The sequence below is a fragment of the Oncorhynchus mykiss genome, chromosome 18 (assembly GCF_057628025.1).
Source record: "Oncorhynchus mykiss isolate SJ-2025 chromosome 18, ASM5762802v1, whole genome shotgun sequence".
NCBI lineage: Eukaryota > Metazoa > Chordata > Actinopteri > Salmoniformes > Salmonidae > Oncorhynchus > Oncorhynchus mykiss.
Window position 1 is genome coordinate 30,137,919 of NC_143039.1, and position 12,243 is coordinate 30,150,161.

Genomic DNA, 12,243 nt, shown 5'->3' on the forward strand with positions numbered 1-12,243 from the left:
CTGTGGCCAGGTGTAGAATTCCTCTTTAGGTATAGAGATGACCATGTGGTCAGGCTGTGGTGTTTTTTTCCAAAGCCCACAGATGTGTGAAATGACCTCAAGAGTTCCTCTGTGGGTTTAGACCTGGCTGGATTGCTATACACACACACACATCAGTAAGTCCTTTGGATTTGATTACAATTGGAAATGTGCTTGATAATGGCCACCGAAAGTGCAATTCTTTATGAGCATCACTTGATTTCAGTTCATTCAGTGAGAAGGAATATTTCCTGATCTCGTGCTGATTAGCTAAATGTGTACACAGTGAAATGCAACAACCCAATTTTAAGTAATCAGTATGTATGAGAATTCTAGCATGCCTGTATGACGATAACAAAGAACCATAGCCCACTTTGACTGAAGACAGGCATGCATGCATTTAGGAAATCCTTCCAAACCCTCCACACAGAGCAGAAAGAGCCCAAGGCTCTACTGTTTGTGGTTACTTTACTCTGATGTAAAGAGACAAGAGTGTACCTGCCAAACCAACAGGTGAGCCAAGCCACTCTTCCCTCCACACTGGCATGTTCCATGCCCACTTGAAAGCTGTAGCAGCCTTGTGCTGCTAAGATTACATATCCCACCGTATGCTAATACGTGTACACTATCAGAGACATACACACACACAAATCCTCATGTATGCAGGCACAACCATAGAAATCAGCAACATCGCATACATTCTAACTCAGTAGTACACATTATGCAGTCACACACACCGATAATTTTCACCAAGACACACACCGACTTCCAAAGTCATCAGGAAGCACACACAGCAACCCTATTACCGTCTACTATTTTGTTTCCACTCCGTCCCCTCTCGTTCTCTCCTGTGCCCTGGAGGGAGGTGTCATCTTTGAGTCAACTGATTCTAAGAGCTCAGCTTGATCACCCCTTCAGAGAGTGAGGAGAGTGTTGACTTAAAGCCCCGGTAGCGTCCGCAACGGGCCGGGAAGCGGGCAGCAGGGCAGGCACATGCTTAGGTTGGCCATAACTAGCTAGAGGCTAACGAGACCTCAGATATGCTGTCGACAGCGATTGTCAGCACTGTTCCCTCTGGGCTGGTGCGTGTGACTGAGTTTACTTTGTGCCCTGGCCTCTATTCCAAATCACTCTAGTTAAAGGGTGGATGGAGGAGGTGGGCGAGTATTGAGGTTGTGAGAAGTAGAGCCTAAGCTATCCCGGCCTGATAAAGGGGAGAGAAAAAAAAAGTGCCCCATAAAAAAAAAGAACATTTGCCAACCGGAAGGGAGTTCTGTAAATGGGTCACTCATTAACAGTTTATAAAGAGGCTGGATTGGGGACAGCCAAAAGAAAGAACAAATAAAACCCACATTCATTCAGTAGAAGCAGGCCCCTGTACAGCAAACAATGAGCTTTTCAGGAAGAAGTTTATACTTTGTCATTTCGATAAAACATATTTGGTTGGTTGCACAAATGCCAAAGAGTGAGGTAAATGTGCACCATCTAACGAAACCAACAACCAAACTATAAACTGAGGGTTTAGAGAGAATCAGTGTCGTGGGCTGTCTCTCAATTCCTCTCAAAAGACCACTGGAGGAAGAGGTTGAAGGGAGGGACCTTGTATCCGGTCCTCCAATGCGCTTTGAGAGCAATTGAGGAAACAGGAACAGAGGAAGCAAGGACTTAACAGCTAGGAGCGTTTTCAGACACAGCCCTAAATAAGAGAGGCTATTCAACATCCTCCAGGGCTCACAATAGCACAATTAGACCTACTCGACATCAAATGAATTCTAACATGAGGCAGTCAAAGGGTGCATTTGGAACTTTATTGGCATTTTGAAATACTTCAGGTTAAAGGGTTAACAAGCACGCATCATCATCATCATCTCTGGAGTACCAGAGCATGTTCCAAGAATAATTTCTGTCAAAACTCGTTTGGCTGTTTCACAAACATACAAATATAATATTAATAACGTCGCTTTAGCTGAATACTATTATAACCAACTCGGCCAGACTAATCATGCATTTAAGTTATGTTTTTTTTTTGTTGATATTGCTGATGAGGCTTCTGTGTAACAGAAACAAAATGAGAAAGGCATCATTCGAGCATTAAGGAAAACACGACAAGTTTAAATGTCACAATCCAGGCTAATTGCAATAATCAACTCAATGAAAATGTCATTCTTTAAAATAAAAAAAAAAGTGCAAAAAGGCAGATATCCTTTTTTGGGATAAACACAAATTCCAGTTCAAAATGGATTGACAAAGAGATCAGTCTACGCACTACGACAAGTAAGCAATGCACAACTGAAGAGGTTCTTGAAAAGTGCAAATATAATAAATTGGCATAAGCTGTGATACAGTTCAATCCTTTCACGAGAAAAGTCATGAGTTTCAGCAAATAACATGTTTATAACAAAGACAAGTAAATATGGGGATTAATATCATGGGATAAAATACAAATTGATACTCCAATAGAACTCCAAAAGTAAAAAAAAAAAAATAATAAGACTAACCGTTTCATCATCATTAGCAGACATCCAGTTCAGGAAAGGACACAATTGCATAAGACCTCTTGGCTGTATATACAGTCCTCTTTCATGTTCTTGTGTGTACTTTTCAATAAACATCCACAACATGTAGACCCAGCTACTACACTGGACTATTCTAACCCATGTTAAGGTGTATTCAATGTACAAGACTTGGGATATTAAGCAGGATGGGACCATAACAGGAGTTAGATCAGGAAGGCAATTGAAATCTAAAGAGCCAAACAAAGCCAATGGAAATATAAAATAAAAAAAAACACAGGGTATATTTAGCTGGGTTAATCTGTATTGTACGGACTTTCTGAAAGAGAGATGAGTCAGCTGTTTTTGCTTTTAATGAAAGACGGCGGACTTTCGCAGCGGTAATGACGCACTGTTTTTTTTCTTCCTCGCGTCTTTTCACGGTTATATATATTTTTTTTGTCCTGGTCATTCGAGAAGAGGGTCGCAAATCCTCAGGGAATTTCACATTAAGGAGGAATGTTTGGTGCAACAACCTGGAGCAGAGGAAGTGGGGGGAAAAAAATATGAAAAGGTTACCGTTGTAGAATTCGCAGACTACGGGTAGCGGATGTTACAACGTCGCCATTTAGATAAAGACACATTGGTAACAACAATATATAGTGTTATTTCATAAACAATAACTTAATTTTTCCTTTATATGAATGTCAAGGTCTCTAGGATACTATCTACTACACATGTTAGTATGCGGTGACTGTGTCCTAAGGTCTTCATATACCTCAGTACAGGAAGAAAAAGCGTGTTCTGTGCGAGGCAGCCATGCTTTCAGACATGTTGCGCACTTTCAGGTAGTTCACGAACCCTCTGAAGAAAAGCAGGAGACCTGAGGAAGGGATTCGAAATCATTAGTACATTTTTTTAAATAAAATAAAAACACTTCACCACTATTCATCCAAGGTCAAGGAATTCACTTTATTGTGGGCAGATTAGTAGTACATCATTTCAGCCACCAGATGGCATTGGTGTATAACATTCTAAGTGGATACATTAGTACAGCTTAATTCCTCAGCAATTGGCCAGTTGAAGAATGCAGCATTTGCTATACAGATCTGTAAACTTACCGAGGACCAGGAAAATCCACCAGAGCCAGTACTGCCCATTGAAGTATCCAGTAAAGTAGTCCGAGAACTGTGGGAAAGTGGAATGTACAGGAAACGGACATTCAACATTTCCTACCACAGGACAATACTTTTGAATGACAGTTCCTGTAAACACATACAGATGATCAGAATCACGATGGGAGAAATATTTCCTTGAGCAAGGAGTAGACTTCCTCAAGCCTCAATTCCTCGAATGTTGGGTGTCCTAATTGAGACCATGGGCCAGTTTCAAGGACAAAAAAAAAAAAAAAAACTATTCCCGATTTGGCACTGCTCGGATAAAGGCCTAAACTACTGTATAACCTAGTATTGCACAACATCCAGTGGCAGGAGCTGTGTGCACCAGAGCAAAAGCACGGGGTTAATAACTACATCCACCAGTGTGTTGCTTCTTCATGTGGAAATTCTACAGGGCTTTGATTGATGCCCGGAGCACAGAGAGCACACTGGGCTCGTGCTCTTAAGGGTGTCCTCCTCACATCTAGGGCTAACAAGCATCTGCTTCCTGCTGCACAAGCCATGACTGGGTTATGCAGTGATGTACTGGACATAATTGAAATTCTTTTTGTAACATTCAATTCATTATAACATGCTAGTCAAGTGAAGCATTTCACGTTTTTTTGTAAAAAAATAAAAATTTGACTAATTTAGCAGATGCTCTTATCCAGAGCGACTTACAAGAGCAATTAGGGTTAAGTGCCTTGCTCGAGGGCACATTGGCAGATTGTTTTCCTAGTCGGCTCGGGGATTCAAATCAGCAACCTTTTGGTTACTAGCCCAATGCTCTTAACTGCTAGGCTACCTATTAAGCAGGATAATGCTAGCCAGTTAATTTACAGTAAACCATTTGTAACATTGATGTTTGAAGTAGACGCTCTTTGTATGGGCTGCTTTTAAAGTAATGGCCTGTATATCCTGTCCCTTAATAGAACATCAACTGTAAGTTATTTTAGATGCATTGATTAGGCCCCTTTAAGCCAATACTGCACTTACCCTGACGATGAGAATCCACTTGATGAGAGAGAGGCCAAAGCCGCAGATGGCCCCGTATCGGCCAGCGATGGTGTTGGTCAGGCAGAATGACAGGCAGAACCCAATCCAATTGAACAGGAAGGCCACTGTTTGGAGACAGAAGAAAGCATGCAGTTACAAGCACAGACCGACAGACACCACTCTCAAGGTTGACTGACATTTGTTGAGGGAGTCACTGTTCAGTATATTACAAATTGAATGTCCTTCTATACATACTTAAAAAATACATTCTGAGGCCATATGAATGTAGCCAGAGAATAGCTAAGCTGACTTACTTTGACCTTTCCCACCTCCATTCCTACTGGAGGAAGAGATCATGTTGTCTTCAATGAGTCTGACTGTTGCCACCTTGTGGTGAATCCATAGAAAACACCTTCAACTGCTTACTGACATTTTCATCCAAAGCAAACTTTTGTTATGTTCCCCTGCTCAGACTGAAATGGGCCAGTCCACTCAGTGAAAGAGGCTATTTGGCTTGTCAACTCACTGAAGATTGGGGGGGTTACGGTTACGTGCACAAACAACAGATCCACTCACTGAAAAAGGCCAGCATGAAAATGCCGTCGTTCCCCACCCTCAGCTGGTCGACGTCACTGAAGTCATCCCTTGGAGGGAAGTCATCCTCCTGTTTAAGCAAAAGAAGACAGGAAAACAACTCATCCACCTCTTCTGCAGAAACGTAGCAATAGCTCGTCATCCCAATGAATAAGGAGATGAGCAGTATAGTACTGTTGCGTGTCGACATTTCCTTCTCTTTTGGCGTTGAGAAAGCAGAAACACAGTTCAATGGGTATTTGTACTAAACCTACATAAAATAGAGCTAACATACTGTAAATACCGTTGTAGCTATGTTTTGGTCCTGAAATATGTTGTTATGCTGTGTAGTTAACAACAGCAGCATTGAAGTTCCTTACAGCATTCCAGCTGAATAATCCTGTTTTCATGGGTAAACATCCCATACTTAAACACGTACGTGTGTGTGTGTGTGTGTGTGTGTGTGTCCTACCCCTGGTATCACCTCCACAGCAGAGAGTACCATTGCTGCCGCTTTGGCTTTCTCTGCCTCATCGTAGGTGGGAAGAGAGGTGGCCACGCTGTATGGGGGCGGCACGGGGAAATCACTTGGGTAACAACTGCTCTCTACTGGGGGACCACAGGGAAGAGACATGGCCAATTAACACAGTTCACAAGGTGAAGATGAAGTTCGGAAATCAATTCAATCAAATAAGGAAATCACATCGGCTTAATTCCAGGAGCCGTGTGAACTATCGGCCTATACTTAGGGCAACTGGCTGGTTCCAGCATGTTTGCGAGAGAATGAGATGGAGAAAGGGGCAGAAGCAAAGACATAAGCTAAACTGAAGAGTAGGGATGGGGGGGATAAAAAAATTCTAACAGACAGTATATGGAGTCTTTGGTTCTGTACCAGGCATGGAAGAGGTGTCTCCCAGGGCGATGCTGGCATATGGGGGAGGTGGGGCCTCTGCATCCCCCTCCAGGGCTACTGGGACTGGGCAGGCCTGGGAGGACGAGCTGGCCTGGGCCGAGGTGCACGGCTGCTGGGCGCTGGTGGAGGGCTCACAGGAGTCGTCTTCATCATTCTCAAACTAAGAGAGAAGGGGGGGTGGGGGGTATAGAGAAGGAGTGAATTAAGTGTCACTTCAATAAAACCCATGTCACAAGTTCACAACACAGACTGTCAAAGGTGAGGAAGGAGAGGGAAGCCCTGTAAACTGAGACGCTTCGAGAGATGTGGTCATGGCCCAACACTGAAAGATCATCTGGTGTTTTGTAATAAACTAAGTAGGCAACATTTGATTCCAGTGCTAAGGGCACTGAAGACATCCAAAACAACATGTGATCTAGGCCAATTTCCAGCATAGCATCGAGTTGGAAGAAGACAACATGGTCATGGGAAACAGAAGGGTGCAAGTAAGATTCTAGAGAAGACAACACAGCCTTATATTTGGCCAATGTCAATTGATGTAGTCTAAGCGGATGCATAGCCTAGGCCTTGATCAGTGTGGCAGCAGTGCCAAATGTGGCTTTAGTCTTGCAGCTCACTTGAGGCTGTGGCTTTTGCGCAGGTCAACAGACCAGAGTTTAACTTGTGGCTTAGCTGTAGATGAAGTTTGGCATCATGTCCAGCAGTGCTCTACACACTGCGGGGTCAATGTGCAAAGCCAGGAGAATGAGTGAGTGCGAAGCTATCCGGTGTCAAGGACACCAGTTATGTAAGAGCTGTAAGAACTGCATAATTGGCCAGGCGTGATTTAGTTATTTCACCATCAGCACACCAAGGCCTAAACAAGAACTCTTGAGGTCATCTCAGTATAATACAACAACAAAAAACAAGTCCAAATAGATAGGTTAGGCCTACATGTTTAATAAAGACCTGTTCAGAATGAGTGTATACAAATAACAAGGATGGCTGGGGAGAGTACATTGTAAAAACAGCCTGTATGATCTAAATACAGGTTGCCCTCAAAACTGAAAACCTGACAGAAAGATGACACATTGGAGGCAAAACCACAGTTGCCTAGCGACTGAGGAAAGTGCAGAGGCAGGATCAAAATAGCATGGCTGTGGCTGAAAAAGTTCTGCACATCAAGAAGCAAAAAAGGAAAGGCATACCATGGTATGTCTGATGTCAGCAAGCATTCCAGCATAGTGCAGCAGTGGGCATTTGGACTTTTAAGGCCAGTAGGCTACATTATTCAATGGCTTACAACTGCCTAATTAACTTATCCCATATCAAAATCAGTCAGTCTATGGAAGTAATTAACGCTAACCTAAATACACATGGCACGATAACGACTATGAAAGTTAAAGTTTCCTGCTTTAGAGAGTGAGGGGTCGATACAGGACTAAACCAGAAGTGACCCTAGCCTTGTATACACAGCATTCACATTGACGACTAGACAGCCAAGCAATAGCCAACCTCCAGCAGCATAGCTAAAGCTGGTGCTAGAGGCCAAGTGCAGGACATGACAGCGCGTCACACAGCACGACCCAAACAAGTATTTACACACATGCAAGTCATTTTTCCACTCGGCACAAAAAGTGGATTTCTGAATATTTCCTTGTTACCGGAGTTCCATCTGAAACCGTAAAAAAGGAGTTTATAAGACACCGGTGCCTACCAGATAGAGAATTAAGGAAGTATCGCCACATAAAATGGTAGGTTGAAAAATGTTCCCCTATCCATTACCCATCCAACCCTAGAACACCAGCGTTTCCTCTATATTCATTTAGAAGCGGTGTGCCGCCACTTCTAAATGACAACCTCCACTCCCATTTTTTAAAATAATATATACACACTGAACAAAAAGATAAAAACGCAACAATTTCACTGATTTTACTGAGTTACAGTTCATATGAGGAAATCAGTCATTTGAAAGAAATTCAATAGGCCCTAATCTATGGATTTCACATGACTGGGAGTACAGATATGCTCTCCTGTCACAGATACCTTTAATAAAACTTGACCTCGCAATGGGCCTCAGGATCCGGTCCCGGTATTTTTTACCTTTTAAAATTGCCACCGATAAAATAAAGTTGTGTTTATTGTCTGTAGCTTCTGCCTGCCTGCCCATACCATGACCCCACCGCTACCATTGGGCTCTCTGTTCACAACGTTGACATTAGCAAACCGCTCACCCACACAACACCATACATGATCTGCGGTTGTGAGGCCGGTTGGAAGCACTGACAAATTCTCTAAAACGACATTGGTGGCAGGTTTTGGTACGGCAGGGTAGCCTAGTGGTTAGAGAGTTGGACTAGGAACCGAAGGTTGCAAGTTCAAACCCCCGAGCTGACAAGGTACTAGCCATCATTGAAAATAAGAATTTGTTCTTAACTGACTTGCCTGGTAAAAAATTTAATTAAAAGAGAAATGAACATTCAATTCTCTGGTAGACATTCCTGCAGTCAGCATGCCAATTGAACAAAACTTCAGACATTGTGGCATTATGTTGTGACACAAAACTGCATATTTTAGAGTGGCCTTTTATTGTCCCCAGCACAAGGTTGTACCTGTGCAATGTCCATGCTGTTTAATTGGCTTCTTGATATCCCACACCTGTCAGGTGGATGGATAATCTTGGCTCACTAACAGGGATGTAAGAAATTTGTGCATATGGAACATTTCTGGGATCTTTTATTTCAGCTCATGAAACCAACACTTTACATGTTGTGTAATATAATACATATATACATACTTTTTTTGTAATTTCTATATCCTTTATATTTATTTTTAGTAATAAAAAATACAAATGGGGGGAGGTGTTGAAATGTTTTCAGTGTCAACTTAAATGACTAAGACCAGAAATAATCTATGTAGATAACATAATGGAGCTATATATTTTTTAACAAGATAATCTTTGAGAACTAACAAATAACCTAAATAAAAACTAGAAAGGGGAAATAAAAATAAAACAAATGACATGGCATGTTATGTTTGAGTCGCTCAGACAGCACATGAACACAGAATAAGCCATGGCAAAAATGTGTAGAATTGTAGAAAATTGGTCAAATGTATAGAAATGCAGGAAATAAGCTTTAAAACTATAAAATGTTCTATCCACCCCGTGATTAATTGTGTAGAATTGCTAGAAATTAGATTTAAAACAGCAACAGTATGGCGCAAGAGGGCCTCTAAAATGTTTGGCCCCAAACCCCACAACTTTGTCACTGCTGCTGAAATAAATCCTAACGGAAACGCTGAAGCCTGTATGGAAGATATATCATACAGGGATATGTCTAGGGCTAACAACTACCTAGAAAACTGGATTGAACAATAACCTAACATTTGAGGACGGGATAGCCAACCGCCTTGTTTTTGTGACCATTATTGTATAACTAGGAATAGCATCTTTGCGCGGGGAGGGTATATTTTTCTCATGGAAAGCCACATACTTGAGCACTACAGATATTTTGTTTGTGGGTCCATGGGCCACATACTCTGTATTTATTGTACCTTTATTTATGATGGGATCATGTATTAGGCACGTGTTACAGGCCTACGGTGTGGCTTTTTGGGGGGGCTAAACACACTTGAGCAAGGTAGATTTGGTAGTTACCACAAATGGCTGTATATAATTTAACTCTAGCCTGTGTTAGCTTACCTGGCTCTGGCTGACATACAGCTAAATAACGTTCGCTAGCTAGCGGAGTTAGTTATCCGTTCAGAAAACCAATACAAGCGGAGTTAACTAAGAGCTAAAGTGCTGTCATTTGGATGGCTAACACTGAACTCAAATTGAATTGGAACTTGCTAGCTTAGCTAACGTTTAAGTTAGCTAGCTATTGTACTGTTGATCTGCTGCTGAATAATGCGGAAGTGACAGGCACGAGGAACATCAGTTTGATTACAAGCCGTTAACTTAAACATTTCTAGTCTAGTTTGACACAAAGTAATGTCGTAAATCGTTTGTATCGTTTATAATAGTTGGAGTTCCCAAACAGATGACAATGTCGATTGTTTTGTCTCACCACTTGGTATCGGCTCGCTGCCTGGTCCATCTTGACGTTAGACTCCGCTGGCGGAGCTGGCCAGCAAGCGAAAAGTCGACAATCTTGTATTTAGCTATTTCGTCACTTAATTTAACTTTTTAATGGACCGCATTCAGGTGAAGTATATTAAATATACACGTACAAAAAAACGTACGTTTACGCTTCAACTGAAGCAAAACTCCTTTTCATAGGAAACGTCGAGTGAGTGGAAACACAAGAGGGCTCTTTGACTTGTGACGCAATGCCTCCGAATTCCAAATCTACTCCTACCGACTATACTTCCCTCATCCCTGAAGAGCAGAAAGATATTGGATGAATGTAAACAATAGTGAAATATAACATATCGTCTTATTCTTAATACCTATAAAATCTCATAAATCTAACGTTAGACAAGACAGTGTATAGGCTAGGAAATAGGTGCTAGTGGTCGAATTGGAATTGGGTTTTCTACTCTACCGGGGACTATAACATATTTGACCACTAGGTGGTTCAATAGTTATTCAGAGAGGCGAAGAAGGACGATCAGAAGCCTGCAGTACACACTCACTGTTCGCTATAATCCCACCGTAGATGTCGGAAAGACAGTTAATTCCCCATTTTGGGTTGTGGGACTCTGCATTTGGACAGGTAGGCCTACTTGGCAGTACTCTTGGTTTATAGTCTAGCAGGACTCATTGGATGGGCTGCTGTAACTGGAAACCAGGGTTCCCCAAATGGCGGCCCGCGGACCAAATTTGGACTGTGGCTGGTTTTATTTGGCACCCCAAGTATTCTGAGCCACACTTTTAAAATTATTTTTATATTTACCATTTTCATTTCTAGACATAAAAGACTAAAAGCACCAGGAAATCATCTTCAATTGATTGTTCCAAGGTATTCCTACATGGCCCATTGACCATCCTGTTAAGAAAAAATTGACCTGAGGCTGAATCTAGTTGATGATCCCTGCTGTAAGCACTGGTAAGGAGAGACCTTGTTAGAAAACATTGGGGGAGATTAGGAATGTATGAGGCCCTGATTTCATAGAGAATACATTAGGCCCCTTTGGCTCCTACCACCATGGAGTGAGAGTTCCAAAACAAACCCAGAGGAACCAATCAACTTCTAATTTCCTTCTATTTTCTTTCCCTGCAAGTGCTTGTTAGTGAAATGTGTGTTTGGCCATTAAATGAGAAAGGGAGAGAGAGAAGGAGGGAGAGCTTTCATTTGCACGGCTGTTTCTGTCTTTCATTCAACTAAGACAGAATAAAAATTATATGCAATGCAGGCTCTGCAAGACATGGTCTATCTAGGCTCACGGGTACTACAAACACTATGGGAGAAACTGAGCAGGAGATTATAGCTATTCAATCAGACCAAATAGAGAAGAGAACATTTAGAAACAACACAACAAATATAAGAGCAACATTTACAGTTTCTGTTAAATTTGGAACTGTTGGATAGTTGTCACATATCAAAAGTAAATCAATTGCGTCATGACCGCAACAAGTGTGTAAGTTTGAGAGGAATTGATTCTTACTTTTACTTGCAGTATTCATGCATGACCACAGGGAGTCGCCATAATCATACCAATTAGTAAAGGTGTCCTTGTCTGAAAATGTATGTAAAACATTGAATACATGCAACAGAGGTGACCAACCCTGTCCTATACAACTATAGAGTGAGCAGGTTTTTATTCCAGGCCAGTTTTGTCTCACCTGATTATAAGAGAACTGTGTGCATATAAATCATCTAGGGAAAGAGGGGATTGGGGGTCAGAAGACCCATGGGATTTTATAGGCACCTGAGACCATCTGAGGAGGGCACTCACACAAACATGCTGAGGCACAGACGCAAACATGCAACAGCTGAATACCTTCACTGATGAACATCTCTAGGATGCATTCATAGCTGCCCTTTTATGTAAGAAGTACAACATGGTTGAAATGAGTGCACAATTATCCAGATACATGAACATAGTAAGATGTTCCATAACCCGTCATTACAACAGAGTGCTCTGCCCAGAGGCCCTATGACCTGTGGGT

The 12,243-nt window shown here is 41.9% G+C and overlaps 1 protein-coding gene across 2 annotated transcripts; it reads right to left on the bottom strand.

Moving 5' to 3' along the window:
- Positions 1-1,807: 1,807 nt before the first annotated feature.
- On the bottom strand, positions 1,808-10,892 carry LOC110495825 (NEDD4 family-interacting protein 2). Of its 2 annotated transcripts, none has more exons than XM_021571281.3 (8): positions 10,199-10,892; positions 6,129-6,309; positions 5,709-5,845; positions 5,240-5,327; positions 4,664-4,788; positions 3,632-3,698; positions 3,289-3,393; positions 1,808-3,046 (listed from the first exon to the last, which is right to left on the bottom strand). In XM_021571281.3, exons 1-7 carry the CDS (start codon positions 10,226-10,228, stop codon positions 3,290-3,292), a joined length of 732 nt encoding a protein of 243 aa, XP_021426956.1. In that variant the 5' UTR covers positions 10,229-10,892; the 3' UTR covers positions 1,808-3,046; position 3,289. The 2 variants fall into 2 exon arrangements, with proteins under 2 accessions (XP_021426956.1, XP_021426957.1); XM_021571282.3 differs by having other exon boundaries at positions 5,709-5,842; positions 10,199-10,688.
- Between the last annotated feature and the right edge of the window lie 1,351 nt (positions 10,893-12,243).

What these genes read in the sequence shown, in the direction of transcription:
- LOC110495825 (XM_021571281.3), bottom strand. Translation starts at nt 10,228, where the DNA reads ATGGACCAGGCAGCGAGCCGATACCAAGTG. An exon ending in CTGTGGAGGTGATACCAGGG is followed by an intron (nt 5,328 to 5,708) that starts GTAGGACACACA and finishes TTGCTTAAACAG; the next exon opens with GAGGATGACTTCCCTCCAAG. An exon ending in GTGGATTTTCCTGGTCCTCG is followed by an intron (nt 3,394 to 3,631) that starts GTAAGTTTACAG and finishes TCCCTTCCTCAG; the next exon opens with GTCTCCTGCTTTTCTTCAGA.